At 43.4% G+C, this 24,766-nt stretch overlaps 1 protein-coding gene across 1 annotated transcript in view; it reads left to right on the top strand.

Annotated features, from left to right (window-relative positions):
* Kctd19 (potassium channel tetramerization domain containing 19) overlaps nucleotides 1-24,766 on the top strand; it is a 40,906-nt gene that overhangs the window by 11,072 nt on the left and 5,068 nt on the right. Inside the window, exons 3-11 of the mRNA XM_035441692.1 lie at nucleotides 16,267-16,417; nucleotides 17,779-17,970; nucleotides 19,293-19,424; nucleotides 19,617-19,682; nucleotides 20,999-21,209; nucleotides 22,341-22,501; nucleotides 23,696-23,799; nucleotides 24,222-24,364; nucleotides 24,543-24,626. Coding sequence (XP_035297583.1) covers nucleotides 16,267-16,417; nucleotides 17,779-17,970; nucleotides 19,293-19,424; nucleotides 19,617-19,682; nucleotides 20,999-21,209; nucleotides 22,341-22,501; nucleotides 23,696-23,799; nucleotides 24,222-24,364; nucleotides 24,543-24,626 — 1,244 coding nt within the window. The remainder of the gene's footprint in view (nucleotides 1-16,266; nucleotides 16,418-17,778; nucleotides 17,971-19,292; nucleotides 19,425-19,616; nucleotides 19,683-20,998; nucleotides 21,210-22,340; nucleotides 22,502-23,695; nucleotides 23,800-24,221; nucleotides 24,365-24,542; nucleotides 24,627-24,766) is intronic.

The raw sequence follows: 24,766 nt of genomic DNA, 5'->3' as shown, positions 1-24,766 counted from the left end.
TCTTGCCTCTTTTTCTCACATGCTGGGATTACAGGCTTGTTCCTCTATACAATCTACTTACTTCCTTTTAAAAAAGTTTTGGTTTTATGATTTTTCACTCATGTATATGTGTATGTATCCTCATGAAGGTCAGAAGTGGGCATTGGATTCCATGATGCTGAATTATTAGTGGTTGTGATATGCCCAATTTGGGTTGGGAACGGAACTCAGATTCTCTGCAAGAGCAGCAAGAGCTTTTACCACTGAGTAGGTCTCTCTAACACAGTCGTTCCTTCCTTCCTTCCTTCCTTCCTTCCTTCCTTCCTTCTTTCTTTTCTTTTCTTTTCTTTTCTTTCTTGGGGGGTGAGGATTCAAGACAGGGTTTCTCTGTGTAGCCCTGGCTGTCCTGGAACTCACTATGTAGAGCAGGCTGGTCTTGAATTTAGAGATCTACTGGCTTTGCCTCCCTGAGTGCTAGGATTAAAGGCTTGAAACACCAAATGCCCACCTGCACCTTCCATTCTTATTTTAAAGCATCAAAGTATGACAGAAAATGGAAGCATTACTTTTAAGTTTTCTCCAAGCCACAGAGACCATTTCTATGGTGGCTGTACTTTAGTTTATTTGGTAGGTTTTGAACAGGATTTTTTTTTTAACCTGAAAAAACTAAATATTATGACTGAGAAGGAAATCTGGGCATGTTCCATATCAATCTCACTGTCTGGACAAGTTGTTGTTTATTCCATTTCCATAAGGACTAGCCCATTAACTACAGTGCAGCTCTGTACACCACTAATTATGCCTTCCCAATTCCTCTTGGGAGAAAATTGACTTACACTGTGTATGTATCTGGGTCAGAGGGAAAGAGACCATTTCATTTTGTAGTATATGTGCTTATGGATAATCCTTGGTAAATATTTAGAAATCCAATAACTGTTAGCACACCTCAGTGCAAGTCGTAGTTCTCTTATTTTTTTTTTTCAAACTTACCACTTGAATCTAAATTTTTGTCAACTTCTTTGGGAATAAAGTACTAGAATTGCTTGCAAGTGTTTTCAAAACTGTTTAAATGGCATGGCATATTAGGATTGCTCATGGCTCTATGCCAAGGCACCTTTTTGTGTAGAGGAGTAACTTGTCCATTGCAGAAAAATCAAAGAGATCAAGGCAATGCTTTAGAGGCTAATTTAAAAGAATACAAGCTTCTTATACAAACAGTTTATCAAGCCCTTTAACCCCTTTGCTGTCACTTCCTAAACTGAAACAAAATATATCTGGGAATCAGCTTCGAAGCAGGAGGCACCAACTCAGAGGCTATTGAGTTGGTCTGATTCCAAAATTCCAAAATGTGTGAGCAGCAGAATCTGAACAATTATGTGGATCTGCCTCCCTAAAACAGACTGTGAAACAAGTGCTTATGCTTCGGAAATGGTGTTTTCGAAGAAATAAACATTTGGGCTGGCCCAGCCAAAGTGGTATTTATTCACTGAAGCAGAGTGTAAATACAGCTGGGAACCAACAGCCGCCTCAGGCAAGTCAACTGCCTCACACATTTCCACCATTTTTCTCACTGCTAAGGCCTATCCAACTACTCAGAGGTTTGCCTAAATGAACAAATGCCGCTTGGAGAAAATGAATTTTGTCAGTACTTAGTCTAAAGGCTCTTCTTAAGAAGTCCCACTTCAAGCATTTAACTATGAGGTGAGAGAATTCTGGCTTCCAGTTATTATTCCTAGGGGCTTTAGGGAAAACAAAGAATGGTACAGTAAAGTATAATGTGAGCCATGTGTGTGGGTGGCATATGTAATTACATATAGTTTCTTTTAAGAGGTGGGGTCTCACTATGTTACTTCAGCTAGTCCTGCACTCCTGGATTTCACTGCTCCTCCTGCCTCAGCCTCCCAAGTCACTGGAGGAGTATCGGTACATGCAGTAACTTCTTGCTTCATAGGTATTATTCAAATTTTGTAGTAGACAAAATTTAAAAAGTATAAAGAAATGAATGAAACACCAATTTTATGATATATTTTAGCTAACCCAGTGATGGGGGAGGTCCTTCTGTGTATATGTTTGTCTTATTGGTTGATAAATAAAGTACTGTTGGCCAATGAGGAAGCAAGTTAGGTGGCACTAGGAGTCAAGGAGGATTCTAAGAAATGTAGTAAAAGGAAGTCTTATGAAGTGACATAGCAAGCAGACTCATATATAAGCAAGGACAAACAGGAAATTGTCCTCTTGCTCTTGCTCTTCCTCTGGCTCTCTGCTCTGGAGCCACCATGTGATTTCCAGGAAGAGGATGCCAGTGGAAGGTGTCCTCGATAAGTCTTATAAAATATATAGATTTATGATAATTAAGACTGGGATAGCATATAAGACATCCTAGTCAATTGGCCAGCAGCATTATAAACTAATATAAGACTCTGTGTGTTATTCTGGGCACCACGAGGCGGCGGGGCTCAGGCAGCTATGGAGTACAGACTTATCATTACAACTCAGTATTTTCAAAATTTTAAATATAAGATACTTTTTTCTTTTTTAAAGATTTATTCATTTATTATGTATACAGTGTTCTGCTTGCATGTATGTCACCTGATTTCATTACAGATGGTTGTGAGCCACCATGTGGTTGCTGGGAATTGAACTCAGGACTTCTGGAAGAACAGTCAAGTGCTCTTAGAGGCTGAGCTATCTCTCCAGCCCTCAATACTTTTTTCTTCTTTTGTATCAAGTTTTCCATTTCTGATATGTTTTTTATACTTAGCACATCTCAGACTTACACTACTGCAGTTCAAGAAGGCACATAGTCACAGTGACTACCATATTGGATAGCACATATCTGAACTGTCCCAAATTATTAGAGCTCCTTACTACAGAGTTCTTCAGAATTAGCACCTAATAATAAAAATAGAACTTGGCTCCTGCTAACTGAATGTCTTATTCACTCAAAAGGTAGCATATATTGGTCAAGATAGTCTATAACATAATAGGCTTTGTTGAAAGATAGTGTGGAAAGCTGGGCATGGTGGCACATACCTATACCACTAGTACTTGGGAGGTTGAGACAGAAGGATCATAAGTTCAAGGTTAGTCTTGGCTACCTCAAATAAATAAATGTTTTAAAAGGACAAAGGAAAAAGAAAAGAAAAATAGTGTTATAGTATGAGCCAAAAAGCAGGATAAGATTGGAAGCTTCTGGAAGACAGGTGCCTGAGCTCATAAGATGTTCCGTTCTCTCCACCATTCCCTATATACCTACTCCTATCCTAGTCCCATTCCATTCCCTGCCCTTGTAGATTCCTAATTGTACCTTTCACCTCTAAAAGTACACTTGAAGTCTCTGATTCTAATCAGAACACTTAATGTGTTTGGACAGCCAACCAGGTTCCAGAGATAAAAAAGTGAGTTAGGAAGCCATACAATATGAGGGAGGGGAGAGAGAGGAAGGAGAGGGAGAAGGGGAGAGAGGGGGAGGGAGAGAGGGAGAAGAGGAAGGGGGAGGGGAAGGAGGGGGAGGAGAGAAGAAACTTAATGGAAATGGCAAGGATTATATATATGCTTGTCCCTCCCCCTCCCCATCGTCAGTACTTGGGGTTAAACACAGATTTTTGTGGATGTTAGGCAAGCGTTCTACCACTGAGTCATATCTCCAGCCCTGATTCTACCTACAGAAAAGGACCATGTATTTTATAATTGTTTTTATGCAGTTTCTGGATGTGGTAGCTTGCAATCCCAGAACTTGGAGGCTAAAACAGAAGAATTATTATGAGTTCAAGGCTAGTATTGGCCACAAAATGAGATCTCAAGAGAATTAAAAAGAAGAATAAATACATTAATCCACTCCTCTTTGTAACAATAAGTCTTTCCACTAAGCTGCCCCAGTCCTGCTGCCACATGGGCACTTTCTGCCAGGCTGCCCAAGTTCTGCCCGCTACCACATTAAGGTCCCAAGTAACAAACAGAGACTTATATTAGGTACAAATGCTGCTTGGCCAATGACTAGGATTTCTCATCTGCTAGCTCAGTCTTAATTATCATAAATCTATATATTTTATCGGACGCCAGCAGCAAGCATCCTGTCTTCCGGGGCTCACATGGTGACTCTGCGCTTTCTCCTACCCTTCCCAGAATCCTCCTTGACTCCTAGTCCCACCTATCTTGTCTTCCTGTTGGCCAACAGTGCTTTACTTATCAACCAATAAGACAATCATGTACACAGAAGGACCGCCCCCATCACCTCTTTGCTTCTCAATTATGAGTACAATGTGCTCAGCTGTTTTGAGCTCTTGGAATTGTTACTTCCCCACAATGGTGTACTATAACTTAGTACTGTGAACTAAAATAAACACTTTCTCCTCTAGAAATAAAGAAAAAATGGGAGTGAGAGATAGAATATGACAAGTTTACTGAGACAAAAAAAATAGATTTAGTGACTATCCAGGACTGGGTTGTGGGGTAGGAGGAATAGGTTGAATAAAAACAGGCAATGGTAATCCAGAGTACAAGGTTTCTTTCTGGGGCATCAGAATAGATAGTGGTAATAGTTGAACAGCCATACAAATATACCACAACCCAATGAATTGTATCCTTTAAACTGGCATGCTTTAGCTGGGCCAGATGGCACAGGCCTTTTACCTGAGCTACCTGGAAAGTTGAGCAGGATGATCTCAAGTTCAAGACCAACCTGAGTAATTTAGCAAGACTATTGTGGGACTGGAAATACAGCTGGGACTGTAGTTTAGTATTAGAATGCTTGCCTAGAACATACAAAGCCCTGGCTTGATCTCCAGTTTTCTTAGATGTGAGCTTTATTAGTATGTAAAATAAAGTTGTGGAGGTCAGAGAAACAGATCAGTGGTGCTTACTAAGTGCTTTCTGAGTGCTTACAAGTGCTTATAAGTGCTTACTAAGTGCTTACAAGTGCTTACTAAGTGCTTACAAGTGCTTACTAAGTGCTTATAAGTGCTAACTAAATGCCTACAAGTGCTTACTAAGTGCTTAAAAGTGCTTACTAAGTGCTTAAAAGTGCTTACTAAGTGCTTAAAAGTGCTTACTAAGAAATGCTTACAAGTGTTTATGGAGTGCTTACTAAATGCTTACAAGTGCTTCATAAATGCTTACTAAGTGCTTTCAAGTGCTTACTAAGTGCTTATAAGTGCTTACTAAATGCTTTCTAAATGCTTTCAAGTGCCTTCTAAGTGCTTACAAGTACTTACTAAGCTCTTGCAGAAGACCTAGGTTCAGTTCCTAGCACCCGTATACTTGTTTGCAACCACCTGTTACTCCAGTTCTGGGAATCTGACACTTTCTTCTGGCCTCTATTGGTTCCTGCATGTACATGATACACATAAACCAATGCAGGAACACACATATACACATAAAAAATAATAAGTACATAAATCTTTAAAATAAAGTTGTAAGGAAAAATCAGTGGCTGCTGGCTTGACAGTATATCAGAATCTGCAAACTATATAGGTCATGGACCAAATCCCATTCACTCCTCTGTGTGTGTGTGTGTGTGTGTGTGTGTGTGTGTGTGTGTGTGTGTGTGTGTGTGTCTCATAAGCTAAGAATATTTTTTACATTCTCATGACTGACAAAAAGTCAAATTTCAGTGTTCATTGGTAAAGTTTCATTGGAATACAGCCATGCTCATCTGTTTGTATATTGTTTATGGATGTTTTTGAACTACAAAAAGAGCTGAGTATTTGAATTGACAGAGACCATATGGCTAGCAAAGCCTAAAATATTTAGTATCTATTCTCTCATGAGGGGGAAAAACACAAAATGTGTTTACTCCTGGCCTAGATTCAATAGGGACAAGGGAAGAAGCAGGCAAATTAGCTAGGAAGCTCTGGCAACACCCAGATCAGTAGTTCTTAACCTTCCTAATGATGTGACCCTTTAATACAGTTTCTCATGTTGTGGTGACCCCCCAACCATAAGGTTGTTTTTGTTGCTATTTCATAACTGCAATTTCACTACTGTTATGAATCATAATGTAAATATCTGTGTTTTCAGATGATCTTAGGCAACCCCTGTGAAGGTTCATTCAACCCCCAAAGGGGTAGCAACGCATAGATTGAGAACCACTGATCCAGGTGACAGATAATGATGGTTTGGTCTTGAGAGGTAATAGAAACAATTTAAATCCTGGATATGTCTTGATGGGTTTACTAATGAATGGGATGCTGGACATGAAAGAACGGACAATTTATGTTTGTGCCCTGAGCAACCAGGTAAGTGGTGAATTCTAAGAGATGTGAACATTTCAGAGGTAGGGATCACAAGTTAAGATCGTCAAACAGTGAAAAGATAGTAAATCCAAGTGGACACAGGCGGTGGTGGCGTATGCCTTTAATCCCAGCATTTAGGAGGCAGAGGCAGGCAGATCTCTGTGAGTTCGAGACCAGCCTGGTGTACAAGAGCTAGAGTTCCAGGACAGCCTCCAAAGCCACAGAGAAACCTGCCCCTCACCCCCTCCCAAAAAAAAGCCAAGTGGAGAGAGTGAGGAGTCACTGTATATACAGGTCTGGAACTCATGGCAACAGTTGGGACTAGAAATATAATCTGGGAGTCATCAAAGCTGATATGTAAATCTTTGAACCTAAAAGTTTTGGAATGTTATATATTATTCACAGGGGAGATATAAAGTAGTCACGACCAGTCCATACATAAATATCCTTGGGCTTCCTAAAAAAACTTCATGTGGAATTTGAGAAGCCCTCTTAAACATAATCTACTCTGAGCCTTTCACTTGCCATCAGACTGATTAGGAGTCACAGCCACTACTGAAGAATGTGAAGTGGCCCTTCAGGGCCACTCACAAAAGTTTAAGGTTCAATACATACTATTGGTTCAGTTTTATTTGCCCTTTGAAGCCCACTGAGGATTGAATATAGGGCTTCACTCATGCTGACACACACTCTACCACTAAACTACACCTTAGCCCATGTTTTCCTATTTCATTGCCTTCTGGGAACTTCAGTTTGAACCATAAGTTGTTTCATTTGTGAGCAATCTGCTACCAGTAAGGAATCCAAATATCCCTGCATTCTTTGTGTTCAAGGGAGCCAGGGAGTCTTTATGTTGATCACACAAATGATGAAATAGGCCAGTGGCAGTCTCACATTTCCTGTTATTTATGATGTGAGACAGATTACTTTGTGATCTTGGAGAAGAATACATAAACAGCAGATAGTCATTCCAACAATGTGACTTCTGGACAATAATGGATAAATGGACAACTCAAGTGTAAAGCCCTTGAGATGGCTTCAAGAGTCCCCACAGACTGGTCCATCTGCTCATACTGGTTCATATCACACACACACACACACACACACACACACACACACACACACACACACACATATATAGCCATGTACATGTGTACATACACACATATATACACACTGAAGATCATACCCCTAAGTATCCCCTATGCTTACTTTTTATGCTTCTGCACTTTTTAAAAAGAATATTCCCCTTTTAAATTTTGTTATAAATGTAGCCTGTAGGAAGCCTGGCCTGACATTTCTAGACAAAGTTAAAGTTATTGCTGATCTGTTCTTATAGCAATGTTAATTCTGTTAAGATTATGTTTTTGTATAGCATTCTCCTTTTCTGGTTTATATTCTCTTCATGCTTTCATTTCCAATGTTTTTCAAAGTATCTGGCATCTATAGGTGTTCAGTTAACATCTGCTTGGAGGTGAAGACTGGGTCTGCTTGAGTGGAGTAAGGAGACCAGAACAGGCAGTAGAGAGACACTTTTGAAATATTGAGATCTGTGCTTTTGATGCACATCCTTTTGGCCTAATAGTCTTGCTTCCTTTTAGCATCAGAGCGGTGCAGGCACTTGTCTTTACACAGCTGTCAGGGATTTGCTGGGTCCCTAAGTTCTTTTACCATTATGTTCCGCCCAATAGCCCATAAGGACATAAGGCATCTCCAAAACCCATTACTGTTTTGAAAATCCTGTTAAGTCCAAAAGCTCTGCCAGCAGGGTGTGTTTGTCAGCCATCTTTTAGCAACATACATGCCTCTGCACCATCGGTTTTACATTACTTCTGTTGGTTTTTTTTTTTTTATCTCACTAATATGTAGGCCAAAAGCAGCATCAGTTGTCCTTATACTAGCAATTAGCCTTCTGAATTCAGGTCTGTATTTCCACAAAGAAATCCTCCATTGCCTAGGCACAGTGGATCATGTCTATAATTCCAGAACTTGGGAGGCTGAGGCTGAGGCTGGAGGACTACAGTAAATTCAAGAAGAGCCTGGTCAATATAGCAAGACTTTGTTGAAATAAGAGACCTCACTCCAATACTTTCCATGCCACAACATATGAAGAGTAAAATTCCAAAAAGTAATATTCAGGTTGATGAAAGTACACCTGAAGTCAGCCTACAGAAAGCCAGCCATATGCTCTGTGACAGCTTGAGTCAGTAAAGCCAAAAGCCCCTGGAAACTAGGCTCTTTAGAGTGTTTTTTATTCATGCATTCTTTCTTTCAACAGAAAATGCACTGTGTCCCATTTCTAGCAGAAAACAAAACAAGCAAAGTCCTTGGGGTCTCAGGGAGGTTATACTATTAGAGAAGAGCTGACAGGGCATAAATAAGTAAGTAGGTAAGGGAATTGGGGAAAGTTTCTGTGGTTTCTTAAAGCACCCGAATGTCTTCCTGTGAGCAGAGGTCTTACATTTCTAGATTCCAGAGCAAGGACTCACTGAGAGAGTTCAGGAAACAACCCTGTTGAAGCTCCTGGGCCTAATTGCTTAGTTTGACCCCTTCGATCAACACATAGCATGTCCTCACTGGCCGGGATTGCAATGTAGCTTTATTTACCTGATTTCTTCTCTTTTTTAAAGATTTGTCAAATATTTCCTTTCTTGGGGAAAATGGGGCTGCTTACAGTTTAATAGAAACACCAGGGCATAGAGGTTTCATTTCTATAAAATGGCTCGTCCTCTCCTCCACTAGTGTACTTCCTCTCAAGCTAGTTGGATTGACCTACTAGAGTATACCCCACACCAAACAATGCTTCCAAACAGAGAATACTAGGCCAGCCCTAAGCAAGTTGTTGTCCTGGACAGGAATTTCCTTTCTCCCCAGGGACCCCTTTTCAGGTAGCCAATTTAGATTTGCTCAAGAGCTCATTTGGTTTATCCACTAAGATGGAATTTGGGATTTGGATTTACAGGTGGTGAGTCCAAACTCTTGTGAATACTAAGCAGTACCTTAGAATGGATTTAGATGTTCTTTTGTCTCTCTCCAGGACTTGCCTACCTCACCCTCTTTTCTCCTTTGTGTGCTTTGCCTTTCTGTCCACCGCCAATCAAACTCAAACTGAGCCCTTTCTTCCTGCCACTCGCTATCTCTCTCTGTCCTTTCTCATTGTGGTCCCTCTCCCATTAAGTCTTCTGTCTCTCAGGTCTCAAATTGAAGCCATTATCTTCACTGTCTTCTAGCTGTGTGTGTCCCCGCTAGCTTTTCCTATAGTTTTGGACGTGGAGGATCTTCATCAGTTGTGTGAGTGCAGTCTCACACAACTCTGCCAGCTCCTTTTGTCTTTCTTCCCAGAAGACTCAACCCTCCAGCTCCAGTTTCATGCAGTCTTTCACATAACATAATTCCAGGCACTTCCTCTCTATGAGGTGGATACATGAACCTAGCCCTCCACCAGGCTCCTGAGGACAGAGAAAAGAACTGGCCTGGAGAGGTGTTTATGTGTTTGTGGTAACAAAGGAGCGGGGTGATAACTGGATCTGGCTGGAAGAGGCACCAGGTTCTGCAGCTAAAGAAATGGGAAGAGGAAGGAGTTTTCTGGGGCAGAGGGGATAGCATACATAGTTGAGATAAGATGGGAGGACAGGGGAGATAACCTTGGTCAGTAGAGTGCTTGTCTCTGAATTTGATCCCCAGAACCCACATAAAAGTGTCAGACATGGGCCAGGTAGTAGTGGTGCACGCTTTTAATCTCCAGCATTTGGGAGGCAGAGGCAGGTGGATCTCTGAGTTCAAGGCCAGCCTGTCTACAGAGTGAGTTCCAGGACATCCAGAACTGTTACACAGAGCAACACTGTCTTGGAAAAAAAACAAAAAACAAAAAACAAAAAACAAAACAAAACAAAAAACCAGTCAGGCTAGGCTAATAATTCTAACAATGTGTACATGGAGGTTGGAGACTCACCAGTCAGCCAATCTACCTAATTGGTGAGCTCCAGACTAATGAGAGACCCCCGTCTCAAAGGAAGTAGATGATGTTCCTGAGGATGATGTGTGCATGCGGGGACATACACACAGGTGTGCAGGTGGAAGCATTAAAAAGTGCTGAGGCAGCATAAAGAACATGGTGTGCTTTGTGCATTTTGTGGAATTCAGTGTCATTGATGTTGATTTGAAAACAGAACATTGGAAGATGAGGCCAGAAAGATAGTTTGGGGTGTGACCACCAAGAAAAAGGTGATTAATATTATTTTGGCTATAATCCTCAAAATACTTTCCAGATTTTATTGTCTTTACTTTGTATGTGAAAAACCTGAAATTTGGAGATGTTGTGTGATAGTGAAGAGAACAGACCTGAATTCAACTTAGAAACCTATAGAGAGAAATTTACAGAGAACAGTGGTTAAGACATTGGACTCTGGGCTGGAGAGAGGGCTCAGGAGTTAAGAGCACTGGTTGTTCTAAAGACATGGGTTTGACAGCTGACCTGAACAAGTAGAAGCTCACCCCAGTCTGAGCTGGGGAACCAGCATAGGACTTAACCAGGCCCCCTGAACGTGGGTGTCAGTTGTGGGGCCTGGGCAGTCTATGGGGCCTCTGGCAATGGAACCAGTATTTATCCCTAGTGCTCAAATGGGCTTTGGGAGCCCAGTCCCTGTGAAGAGATACCCTCTCAGCCTAGATACACAGGGGAGGGCCTAAGCCCTGCCCAAATGACATGACAGACTTTGATGATCCTCCATGGGAGGCCTCACCCTCCCTGGGTAGTGGATAGGGGGTGGGATAGGAGGATAGTGGGGGGCATGGGATGACAGGAGGGAGAGGGAACTTGGATTGGTATTAAAATAAGACTTTTTAATTTAAATAAAAATTTATTAAAAAAAAAAAGACATGGGTTTGAGTCCCAGTATCCAATGCTGCCTTCTAGCCTCTGTGGTAACCAGGTATGTACTTGTAACACAGAAATACACATAAAAGATCTTTTTGTTTGTTTGTTAGGAGAAAGTGTATCTCTTTGTAGCCCTGGCTGTCTTGGAATTCACTATCTCACTATGTAGACCAGGTTGGCCTTGAACTTGGAGATCCACTTGTCTCTGCCTCCCACGTACTGGGATTAAAGGCATTTGCCACCACTGCCCAGCAAGAATTTTTAATTAAAAAAAAAAAGTCCAGACTCTCATGTCCTAGTCTCCATTCCCAGCATCTTAACTTACTTGGAGTAAGTTAAATCCTTTGTTTTCCTTGGCCCTGTTTCCCATGTGAGAAAAAAAAAGAGTAATAATAACCAGGCCTGGACAAGCCAGTAATCCCTGTTCCTTGTGAGGCTGAAGGAAGAGGATCACAAATTGAAGTCCCACCTGGACTAGGATACTTAGTGAGACCTTGTCTCAGAATTTTTTAAGGTGGGGGCAGGGTTAAGAGATGCTGGGAAATTAAGAGCAAGTACTGCTCCTGCAAAGGGCCCAAGTTTGCTCTGCAGCACCCTTATCAGGCAGTTCACAACCACCTATAAATCCAGCCTCAGGTGGATCCCAGGACTTTGGCCTCCATAAACACCTTCACTTGTGAGCGTGCGCATGTGCATACACACACTGAAATAAGCCTCTTTTTCTTTTTTTCTTACTTAAACTTTTTTTTGAGACAGTGTCTCTCAATATAGCTCTGGCTGTTCTGGAACTCACTATGTAGACTAGACTGCCTAGAACAGAGATCCACTTGCCTCTGCCTTCTGAGTGCTGGATTCAAAGGCACCTGCCACCACACCTAGATAAATCTTTTTTTTTTTTTCCTTAAAAGAGGAGACTAGTGTGAGATGGCTCAGCAGGTAAAGGTGCTTGCTGCCAAGCTTGATGCACTGAGACTCTGACTTCCACATTCAGGCCATGACATGCATGTGTATACACAGAGATAGATACTAAATAAGTAGGTGAATGGATATAGCTCAGTGGTAGGGGGTTTGCCTATGATGCCTGAGCCCTAGATTTAATCCTCAATGTACACAACACACACACACACACACACACACTCACACACACAAACACACACACACACACACACACACACACACACACACACACACACACGTAATAAAGCTTGCTTTGTTGTCAGAGGATAATAGAAGGATTTGCAGTAAATGCGCTTAGAATTAAAATGATAGATTTAAGGACAGAGTCAGAATTTAAACCTGTGTTTGTCCTAGTTCAAGGCCCTCATGCTGCTCCCATTGATTGTGTAGGGCCTTATGTGCATTGCTAAAGAAAGTTTGGACTGAATCCCACAAGCAATAGCTAGCACTGAGTTTTTAAAATAAAATGATTTAGATTATTTGGCACATTTTGAAGGTTACTGTATGGAGAAACCGTGGGAATGGGTAAGCAGAGAAAATAGAGAGGCAGAAGATGGAATCTAGGACTGGCTAGCTATCTATTTGGGTGAAGATTCAATAAATATTCTAGTAGCAGCCCCTACTTGAATCTTTTGTCTCAGTTAGGGTTTTTATTTCTGTGATAAAACACCATGACCCATAAGCATCTTGGTGAGGAAAGGGTTTATTTCATCTTACAACTCTCAGGTGCATGCCATCACTTAGGGAAGTGAGGTCAGTAACTGGAAGCAGGAACAGGAGCAGAAGCTGTGAAGGAGTGCTGCTTACTGACTTGCTCCTCCTAGCTTTCTTTTTGTTTTATGGTTTTTTTTTTTTCAAGATAGGGTTTCTCTGTATGGTTCTGGCCGTCCAGGAACTGCTCTGTAGACTGGGATGATCTCGAACTCAGAAATCCACCTGCCTCCCAAGTGCTAGGATTAAAGGTGTTGCTTTCTTACACAACTCAGGACCACCTACCCAGGATTGGTACCTCCCACAGTGAGCTGGGTCCTCCCATATCAATCATCAACCAAGAAAATGCCCCAGAGAGGCTGGTCTACGGACCATTCTGGTGAGGGCATTTTCTCAATTGAGATTCCCTCTTCCCAAATGACTCTAGCATGTGTCAAGTTGACATAAAACCAACCAACACCCCTCTGGTTACTAGGACATCACAAGAAAACCCATAGAATCAATTAACCTAGGCTCATAGGGGCCCACAGAGACTGGACCAAGAACCAGGGAGCCTGCATTGGACTGTGGTAGAGTTGTGTAGCTTGGTCTTTATGTGGGACTCATAACAGTGGGACCAGGGGCTGTCTCTGACTGTTTTGCCTTCTTTTGATACCCTTTTTCTTACACTGGGTTAGGGTATCTCATCCAGCCTTAATATGTGTAAGGTGCCTAGTCTTACTGCAACTTGATATGCCATGTTTGGTTGATAGCCATGGGATGCCTGTCCTTTTCTGGAAAGAAGAGGAGTGGATGACGGGGGTGAGGTGGGGTGCAGAGAGCAGAAAGGAGATGGGGGAGGGGCTGGGAGTTGTGGAGGTAGAGGAAACTGCAGTTGGGATGTAAAAGCAGACTAAACAAACAGCCAGCACATCTTTATTAACCAGGAGAACCATCAAAACTCCTCAAGCAGCTTGCATGATCCTTTACTCTTTGGCTCTTGTTTACTGCTCTCAATCCATCACCTTTTCTTCTTGAACTTCAAACAATGTCATGTTCAAGGCAGAAGTGTGTGGATGAACATAAACCCCTACCCACCTTGCCCTCCCTACCCTGTGCTTCCTGGACACAGTCGCCATTTCCCTTGTTTTGTCCCACCTCTCAGCAAAGCACTGAAGCTGCCATCCTCCATCTTGACTCACTATGTTTCCCCATCTACAATGCACACTCTGTGCTGACTACTCAGTCACCATTCTGGCATCTTATTGTAAACTTTCTTTGCCCAAGGAAAACTATTTGCTCTTACAGAAACCTTTCTCTGATGGATTCCCTCCTCCAGAGAGTTGATACTTTGGCACGGAAGCTAAAGCTGTGTGCATACCTAAGCCAGGAGAGACCAGAAAGCTGGGTTCTTTTGTAATGATGGGAAAACAGTCCCAGAGCTCCTGAGGAGCCATATAATTTGTAACTGATGCTCAATCTTGCCTCATAATATACAGACTGTTGGCTTCCACATCCATATGTGTGTTCATGTGTTTGTATGAGTGGACATGTGTGCATGTGTGTGGGATGCCAGTGGAGATTGTCCAAGTTGTCATCCTCAATTCTTCACCACCTTTTTTTTGAGTCAGAGTCTCTCACTGAGCCTGGAGTTCAACAACTCAGTTTGATTGGATAGCTAGCAAGTTTGAGGGATCTATCTACCTGTCTCTACAGATATGTGCTGTCATACCTTTAACATGGCCTCTGAAGAGGTCCTGATGCTTGTGCAGCAAGCATGTTTAAATGAACCATCTCCCCAGTCTTTCCATGCCGTTCTTTTCTCCAAGCTAAGAACACTTTAACTTTAAGCAGGAAGGAACCTAGCAAAGCAGTGAGTATTTCTCAAGACTCCCTTCCCAATATTCCACATATGCAGTCTCCTTCATTACTTGGTGTTCCAGAAAAATACTCTCCATCAAAAAAAAAAAATTGGAAAAAGGCTGGGCGTTGGTGGCGCACGCCTTTAATCCCAGCACTTGGGAGGCAGAGGCAGGCGGATCTCTGTGAGTTCGAGGCCAGCCTGGTCTCCAGAGCCAGTGCCAGGATAGGCTCCAAAGCTACACAGAGAAACCCTGTCTCGAACCCCCCCCCCAAAAAAAAATACTCTCCATAACCCTGCCATTGCTCACTCCTCCCTCAGGACCTTTAGTTGCCCAAAATGGGGCAAATATTCCCACTCTGGCTGGCCTGCCTCCTTTTGAGACCTTAAGCAGTTTTGAGAGGGCCAGTTCCTATATATGGCCACCAGGTGGCTCTTCTCAATACTTAGGATCCCAAGAGCCTCACAGGAGCTTCCCACCTGGGGAGCTAGCAATTAGAAACTGTTTCTTTTGTTGTTTGAATCTGTCTGTTACAAGCTTCTTAGAGAAGAAAGCTGATCATATGTATGGTGCCTAGGCTCACTTGTCCTGTTGTGTTCAACAGTTTATTAGGAAAACACTATCTTCTAGATAGTGAGGTCAGAAAATTTTGGTTTAATATTATGATAATCTGTTCCCTGCAGGACTGAGAAGGAGAATGGGCACTCAGGTAAGGGTGGAATGAAGATCTCTTTGCCTTACTTAGGTAGGGTGCTCCACTGCTGGCCACTGGCTCATTCAAACCAAGGTTCTCTGAACTTGGGAGACCATTTGTGCAAGTTCCACAGCCTTTGAGCTCAACTGTCTCATCAGTAAAACACTCACCACATCTGTCTCTCAAGTTAAACAAATACATATGAAAGTGATTTGAAAATATATAACCCTGTGCCAGAATTTTATTGTATCTTAATCTCACTGTTAGACTACCTTCCAGAATGAGAATGGATACACGTAATGAGCAAATCACAACAATCATAAAAGATCAGGGCTTTTGAACTATGTTAAGGACAATACTAGAAGATAGCAAGTTCCAAATGACTAAACAGAGATTACTCTGTAGCTGAGCATGATGGGAAACACCTATAACCTCAATGCTTAGGAGATCAAGGAGTGCAAGGCCACCCTTGGCTATACAGTGAGTTTGAGGTAGGCCTGTGCTACATGAGGCCCCATCTCAAAGTAAATAAATAATAAAAAGGAAAAGCTAGGCGGTGGTGGTGCATGCTTTTAATTCCAGCACTCATGAGGCAGAGGCAGATGGTTGTCTGTGAGTTTGAGGCCAGCCTGGTCTACAAAGTGAGTTCCAGGAGAGCCAGGAGAAACCCTGTCTTGAAAACAAAACAAAACAAAACAATCTCCATAGACTTTTCAAGAAAAAAATCCTGTTACTTGACATAAAATTGGAAGACAAAAACTGCTTCAAACTCAGAAGAAAAAATAATCATTGGGATTTTGAATTATTACCATGCCATCTTACAACTTTAAATGCTTACATTTTGTGATTGATTCACTTTATTTTAAAATACTGTCTGTCCCAAGCAAATCAGATAGTTTTCTGAGTACTCAATGTAAAGAAAAGTAGGCTATGAGGTCTGGATTTTTCAAGGCAGCACTCTTCTTTATGTGACAGACCCTGGATAATCTGAAGGAAGGGAAGCACCACCTCCGTGTGCGGCCTGCGGACATTCCCGTGGCTGAGAGAGCCTCTCTGAACTACTGGCGGACATGGAAGTGCATCAGCAAGCCCTCTGAATTTCCAATAAAAAGCCCAGCATTCACAGGTATAACCATTGGTAGGCCCCACACTGTGAAGTCACTAGCTGCCTCTCTCTTTACCCCAACAGACGTTAACCTCCATTTGAGATAGTTCTGGATGATGTCTCTATTTCTCAGTCAGCTCTTTTGACCTAGTACTGGCCACCTGTCCTCTGCATGGCTTCTGGCATACTGGAACTCAACACCCCGAGTCATTCCATTCCACTGCATCTCAGATACATTTAGGCTATAGGATGTTTTCCAATCTCTCCTAAAAATTAAGGCTCTGTCAACATTTCAAATTAACTCCAGCCACCATACAAAGGTGCCCAAGTGATCTCAGGCTTTTAAGTCCCTTGCAGTATATAGGCTAACCTATGGTGGGACATCAGGAATCCATGATTATTAATGGGGTTTAGGCTTCCAGAGGAGTCAAAAGCATTTATTTAATCTGTAGTTCACAGAAGTTGGTTTGATCAATTAGAAAGACCATGGATGAGTGGGATACCTTGATCAGCCTTGACACAGTGGGGAGGGGCTTGGTCCTGCCTCAACTTGGTATACAGACTTTGTTGACTCCCTAAGGAAGACCTTACCCCCTCTGAGGAGTGAATGGGGGCGGTGGGAAGGAAGTTGAGGGGCTGGCGAAGGGGAGGGAGGGGGAACTGGGGTTGGTATGTAAAATGAAAAAAATTTTTTTAAATAATAAAAAAGAAAGACCACAGAGGGGCTAAAAAATGACTCAGCATTAAGAGTACTTGCTGCTATTGATGAGGACCCAGCACCAACAGGGCATCTCACAACAGTCTTAACTCCAGTTCCAGAGAATCTGATGCCCTGGTCTGGCCTTTATATGGTACACATATATACATATACATACAAAATATTCACACATACAGATAAAAATAAATCTCAAAGAAGAGACATGGCTGGGCATTGGTGTCGCACACCTTTAATCCCAGCACTCGGGAGGCAGAGGCAGGCAGATCTCTGTGAGTTCGAGGCCTGGTCTCCAGAGTGAGTGCCAGGATAGGCTCCAAAGCTACACAGAGAAACCCTGTCTCAAAAAAACTGGAAAAAAAGAGAAGAGACATGGATAACCGAATTTAGTGACTTTGGGTACATGTGCCAAAATGTCATATCATTCAGTATCTGTTCACTGTCTGTATAACAAACAAAAAAATATACAAAAACAGATTTTACATGCCTAGTTTCCCAGAACACTACTTCTTAGCCTTAAGTATACATCTGAAAAGAGAAAAAGAGGAAAGAAGCATATGACAGAGACTGTCCCTTGGGTGGTCCCCAACTCCTCTGGGACCGCTGGGTCAATGAGAGCATTGGCCACCTCTTGGGGAGGTGGTGACACCTGTTCCTTCTCTTCTAGGTCTACATGATAAGGCACCTTTGGGACTCATGGACACACCACTGTTAGACACAGAAGAGGAAGTGCACTACTGCTTCCTGCCCCTCGACCTGGTAGCCAAGTACCCAAGCCTAGTGACAGAAGACAACCTGCTGTGGCTGGCTGAAACAGTGGCCCTCATCGAGTGCGAGTGCAGCGAGTTCCGCTTCATTGGTGATTTCTCTGTCTAGGGATAGCACTTACCCTTCCCACACCCATAGTCACATCTGTCAGAGTCCATTTGTTGCTACAGCCTGAGGACCTTTTCTAAGCAATGCTTGTAGAAATGTGATACTCTTCCAAGAGGCAAGCAGAGTCCATCATTAGGTTCTCCCTTAGCTCAGAGCTTTTTTGTTTTGTTTTGTTTTTTTAAACAAGGTCTCTCTATGTAGTCCTGGCTGTCCTGGAACTTACTATGTAGACTAGGCTGGCCTCAAACTCACAGAGATCCACCTGCCTCTGCCTCCTGAGTGCTGAGATTAAAGGCCTGTGCCACCATGCCCAGTCTAGCTCAGAGCTATTTTAGCTCCTATTTCTTTTGTGATGGCCTATCTATAAAGGGGCACTGCAACTTCCTAAAAGTAGTGTTAAGGACCACAGGAGTTGATGGTAAGGACACCAGTTGCCTCTTATACTTTGCTTCTAGATAGCTGTAGGCCTCAGCTGCTCTCACCATATGGCAAGGAAATAGGGTTGTTTCAAAGATCCTACCTACCCTGCCTTCCATTATACTTGGAGTGCAAAGAAGGGGGTGAATGACGACTGTTTCTCTAGAATCATATAGAGTGTGCAGCTTAAGCTAAGGAGCGATGAGATCTCTCATCCTGCCCAGAAGGAGCCTCCCTTCCCACACTGCCCCAGGACTCGCTTTGCTGGCCTGTGAACTGAATAGCCTCTCTGCTATCTAGATAACCAGAGAAGTAGACAAACACCTAAAAGTACAGGACAATAAACACTAAGTTAGGTCAGGGACCCAAATGCTTGAGGTCTAGCTATCCAGATTCAAAGTCACCTAGGAAGTTGTTTGTGCTGTGCTTCTGAATCGCTGAGTTGATTCACACAGAGACTTAGTGTTGGTTCTCTGCCTACCACACTGCAACCCAGCAGGGACAGACTGCAAGCACCACCTGGCAGCCCAGGCTCAGCCAGGCCTCTCCTCTCTAACAAGACAACTCCCTCTTTTGGAATGACCTGCTCTTGGGTCAAGACTCTCAGGGTAAGTCTCAAGGCCTTTTGTTCACAAAGAGGGCCTGGGAGTGCCAGGCCAGGCCAGGCTAGGGGCGGCAACACCCATGGACTCACACACAGGAAAACAAAGCATTCTGGGGTCTTTGAAAACCACTGCCTCAAAGCAAACCTAATCAGGTATGTTTAGCAATTGTTTCCAAACAAGGGAAGCCTAACATAAGATGAAGCACTAAAAATCTGCCAGGTCATGGACAGATTAGTCATGAATAAGCTTCGTTAACTGCTGTTGTTTCTCTTTGCTTTTCAAGTGAATTTTCTCCGATCCCATAAGATTTTACTACCAGATAACTTCTCCAATATAGATGTGTTAGAAGCAGAAGTAGAAATTCTGGAAATCCCTGAGCTTACAGAAGCTGTACGGCTGTACCGGATGAATATAGGTATGTTGCTGGGGAATGTTGGCTTCCCCTTGATAGTCTAGAACAGTATGGGCTTGAGCTACAAAAGCCAAGAGCAAACATCTCCCCTTACAGCCACTTTGGACTTGGGTGATAGTGAGACACAGGTGTTGTGACTGACAGAATCTGAGAAAAGGAATTTGGCTTAAAACCCTGTATGCCCTCTCTATTCAGCATTGCACCCAAAGCCAGGGCAAAAGGGAGGCCTGCTTAGCCTGGAGCAGGAGGTGCCCACCCTGGGTGGGAAACCAGGCTGCAATGTCCTGAGAAGCAGGCTGGGCCTGAGGACAAGCTTCCTAGGCAGGTGCTGTCTGTTCCTCTGTGGAAATCCTAGGCTTCCACTTGCAACTAGCATCTTTCCTCTTCCAGGAACAGCTGAAGAAGAAATGACTAGGCATATTTTCTACCAGTTCTTCAGTTACCCCTTGCCCAATGTCCCTTCCCCTCACCTACCTCATTGCACATTTTTTTTTTTTTTTTTTTACTTCTCTGCCTGCTTCTGCTTCTTCCTAACATTTCCTGACCCTTGGCCAGGTCAGACCTTTGTGCTCCTGGTTTTGTCTCATTCCAGCTGTTCCTCTTCACAGTTTTGATTGGCCTTTCATCAAGCTCATACTGCACATCCATGGAAACGATCATGTATGCTTCAGGAAGCTAGCTTCATGGGTGGCAGCAGACACACTCACAGGGGGGATAAGGGGGAGCAGCTGACATTTTGAGAATTATAGAACCTTTTCAAATTACAGAGCTACCAAAACAACAACAAAAGTAAGGAACTATCTTACACATGTGAAGTTTGGCCTGGTTGTATGGTTGGTTGTCCCATGGAATGAGGCTCAGCCTTTTCCCAGGCTAATGGAATGTCCTTTCTGTATGGGAGGAGTGGCATCTTGCAGCAAGTATCAGGAACCTGTGCCAGGACCCCCTAGTTTACTAAGAGGAATGTTAGTTCAGCTCCTTTCCCAACAGCTTCTGGTTCTCAGAAAGCATGGATGTTGTGATATGGGGAGAGTGTCACAGGCCAAGGTTCTTTCATAGCCCTTGGAAGGGGACACAGCTCAAACTCTGAAGTTACTGGTAATTGTCCCTAAACCACAATGTCAGGCAGAGCACAGAATACACTTGGTTCATCTGCAGACTGCTGATGTGGCTACTCTGAAGACTGGAGATAAGACAAGACAAACCTCCAGCAGGAGGCTGAGGAACATTGTAGCGCACACCTGTAATCCCAGCACCTGGGAGACAGGCAAGAGGACCACAAGCTTGAGAACAGCCGGTGTATATAGTGATCCTACTTCAAAAAGAAAAAAATGAAAACTCCTAGAAGCTAGTCAGCTGGCTCAGTGTTCCTACTATGTCAGCTCTCAAGAGTGTTAGCCTATAAACTTATACACCAAGTTCTACTGATGTTAGAGTGGTCCAAATTTGGACTGTGTAAGCAAACAACTGCCATCTCACCACTTAAGCCCCAACTGGGGTAGCAGGGGGACCCACAGTGTTCATACAATTTAGGTATGATCAAAGATCTAGGAGTCACCCCTTTCTCCCTAACACAGGTGGTTGTTCGCGGACCTCCTGTCCTCCTCCAAGCCCTGGGAAGGGGGGGCGCACAGCTAGTCTGGAGTCTGTGAAACCGTTGTACATGATGGCACTGGGCCTTCTGGTCAAGTACCCAGACTCTGCACTGGGACAGCTTCGCATTGAGAGCACGCTGGACGGAAGCAGACTGTACATCACAGGGAATGGGGTCCTCTTCCAGCACGTCAAGTAAGTCCCAGGCTCTCTCAGGAAATCACGTGGTCCCAACAGACCGGGCGCTGTCCATCCTGGGACATCTTGGAATGTCCTTATCTTGGGACACAACCTTAAGCCTTTCCCATGAGCTAAAGGAGAACAGTGTCTTTGGGATACCTCACTATTTTACCCGTTTCACTACCATCACTACCAGGTTTGGGCCTCTGAGGATCAGGCTGAGACCAATTTTCAAAGCTCTCCATGATTCAAAGTCTCTGGGTGTTCAATTTTTCTGTTTTCTGTCATTCATCTCCCTGTGCTAGGTCTGAGGTTACCAGGCTACAGTCATATCTTTGGAGTCCAGGACACCCTGAGGAAACCTCTTTGCAAATAAAGGTTCTCTCCAGTCTTAGGAGGGTTTCTAGAGCCCAGGGTGATCACCTGAGAAACAAAGCAGGACAGGTTTCCCAGAGGATGTAGTCCCTTGAGAAATGAGCTCAGAATGCCCCTGTTAGTGCCAGGGCATGGATTACTTTACATTTCTATAGAAGGTTTCTAAAAAGGAACAACTCGTTGTTAGTGTTACAAAATTCATTAGTACTGAAGATAGGAGTGTGTATTCCCAGTTCTCTGGGGAAAGGGTTAACTGACCTAATTGTGTCATTTTAGAACCTTTAGGCCTATAGTTTTAGACCATATCTCCCAGACATGTCCACTTATAATGTCACAGAAGGCAAATACAAGTGCTTTTGAAGGAGGGTTGGACTAGAAGATTGATGTTCATATCTTAGTCTCTTTCTAGATACAAAGGATGTTAGTAATCTCTCAAAGCCATAGTAGGCAGCCATACTATGGACCACAGTCTCCAGCAGATACTTATGTAAGAAGACAAGAAGGAAGTGGCTGGGTTTTGGCCTAGCTCATGTTCTAAGGCTTGAATTGAATGGTTTTGGTTGGCCTTGCTGAAATAGGTCTGAAGAGGTGAGCTTATGTCTAGGCTTATTCTCTTTTAAAAGAATCACTAAGTTAAAGCAAGAAAATGATTCTTCTGGTGCCACATTAGGAAGCGCTGTGACAAGACACCCTGATCACAGGAGGTTTACAGGCTAGACTCCTTTAAGGTATAGTACTACGGTGCTTCATAACAGGCTTTCCTCTGGGCAGGAACTGGCTGGGCACTTGCCGGCTGCCCCTGACTGAGACCATCTCTGAGGTGTATGAGCTTTGTGCCTTCCTGGACAAGAGGGACATCACCTATGAGCCAATGAAAGTGGCTCTGAAGACTCATCTGGAGCCGAGGACTTTGCCACCCACGGATATGCTCAGTAAATTTTTACTTTATTGTGCTCAAACACAATAAAGCTTCTGTGCTTGGAATTAGCATCAAGGGAGGGGCTAGAGACTAGAGAGGAAAGGAGAGGAGGGCCAGAACCAAGAAGTGTAAATGGAAGAGAAAGGAGAGGTAGGCTGAACTTTGATGTTACATGTCCTCTCCTCACCTTCAGTTCCACAGTATATCTCAGAATTACAAACAGGGGTGCTGTGTCTGGGGCTGCACAGATCCCCAAGAGCATGCCTGCCCTAGTCCCAGGAGCTAATATGAGCTGCCATTTGTTCTCCCAGTCAGTCAGGAAGAAATGGGTTCATGCATCCACTTAGAATGGAGCAGAGGCACCAGGACGAATTTGTTCAAATTAAAATTACACAGTGGTCAAACTAGGATCTAACTTAGTTCAATGCAATGCTGTTTTAGTTAATGAACTCTTTTTTTGAGACAAGGTATCTCTATGTAGGTCTGGCTGTCCTGAAACCTACCAAGTAGATCAGGCTAGCTTCAAACTCGCCAAGACCCACCTGCCTCTACCTCCAAAGTGCTGGAATTGGTGTGTGACACTATGCCCAGCTTGCTAATAAACTCTTAGTAACAAGTTTTTATGTAAAGTTTAAGCTGTATTTCTATCACTCAGCAACACTCAACATTTATTGAGCACCACCATATACCAGGACAGGAATAGACATTGAAAGACAGGAATAGACAACAAAAGTCAGTAACTGGGGTTCAGTTTCTATCTTCTGGAGTTTATAGCCTAATTCTGTACAAAAACAGGGCTCCTAGCTCCATCCTGAGTGGGCACATGAAAAGCTGCACACCTAGGACATTACCAGCCACAGACCAGAGAGATCTGGCAGTGTAGATGGACAGGAGCAGCATCCTCGCTTGCTTGAGGAAGACAAGTCAATGGAAGAAGGAACAGGGCCTTTGGAATTAGAATGCCTTTGGCTTTCCTCCTCACCCAAGACAGCAGTTGACTCTCAGAGCTGCCATTCCAAGTCGATCTCACTCTTCTTGAAGCATGTGAGCAGCAGAGGTTTGCGTCCAAGGTTTTTGTTTCTCAGATAGGCAAGACAATATGAGTTTTGAGAGTATGGAGCCTTATCATGCAAACACTTTTGACCAAAGTGCCCTACTAGTTTTCCTTCTGGCCATATGATGGGTTCCCTCTCATTGATTTCCATAGATGAGGAGTGGACAGCAGGGATCACTATATATTCACCCCAACAGATCATCAAGCTTTATGTTGGAAGCCACTGGTATGCAACCACCCTGCAGACCCTGATGAAGGTACTGCTAGACCCAGCTGCTCTCCCACTTTGGCTTCCCTACCTGAACATCTTTTGTACTTGTCACATGATCTTCACACAGCCTCCAGTACTCCTTAGCATAAGAACCTTTCCCCAGCTTTCTTGCTCTGATTCTTGGGTAGAAATGTGATGAGCAGCATGTTTGGAAGGCTTCAGGAATGTGGGTAGAGAAGAGGCTGGTTCTCAGGGGTCTGTACCAAGGAGGAGGTAGGATTGAGTTCCAAAGGCCAGGAGTAGGTAGGGGAACTACCAGAAATTGAAGCAGAGGCAATGTGCTTCTCTCTAAATTCTCTCCACTTTGTATCCCTATGACCAATATAGGGATATGGAAATCCCCAAATCTGATACTTTGTAAAATCTGAGACCTTGGGACTGATTCTGATGTCTAACCCTGTCCTCTAGTATCCAGAACTGCTATCCAACACTCAAAGAGTATACTGGATCACCTACGGACAGACCTTACTCATCCATGGTGATGGCCAAATGTTCCGACACATTCTCAACTTCCTGAGACTTGGAAAACTGTTTTTACCATCAGAATTTAAGTAAGCAAACCCAGGGAACAAGACTGTGAGACCACTAAGGCTGAATCTCTCTACAGCAAAGAGAACCCTTTGGAGGAGGTCCTGTTATTTTCAACATGGGCATTACTGTTCAAGGCAGCTTCTTTAGGGGCTCTTGTCTTCCCCCACCCTAAGTCTACCATCTCCTTGTCATTTTCAGAGAATGGCCTCTCTTCTGCCAGGAGGTGGAGGAATATCATATCCCAGCCCTCTCGGAAGCCCTTGCACAGTGTGAGGCATACAAGTAAGCAAACTGCACTCTGAACCCCATGTTTGGAAACTAGACCTCTACAGAGTCCTCTTAGGAATGTCCTCACCTGCCAGTAAGACTTCCTCTCCTCAAAGCTGAGGGAGGAGGTTGGTGAAATGGGTTCAGTATCAGCC

This window comes from Cricetulus griseus, chromosome 3 (assembly GCF_003668045.3).
Source record: "Cricetulus griseus strain 17A/GY chromosome 3, alternate assembly CriGri-PICRH-1.0, whole genome shotgun sequence".
Taxonomy (NCBI): domain Eukaryota; kingdom Metazoa; phylum Chordata; class Mammalia; order Rodentia; family Cricetidae; genus Cricetulus; species Cricetulus griseus.
This window is presented reverse-complemented; position numbering and strand designations above follow the sequence as displayed.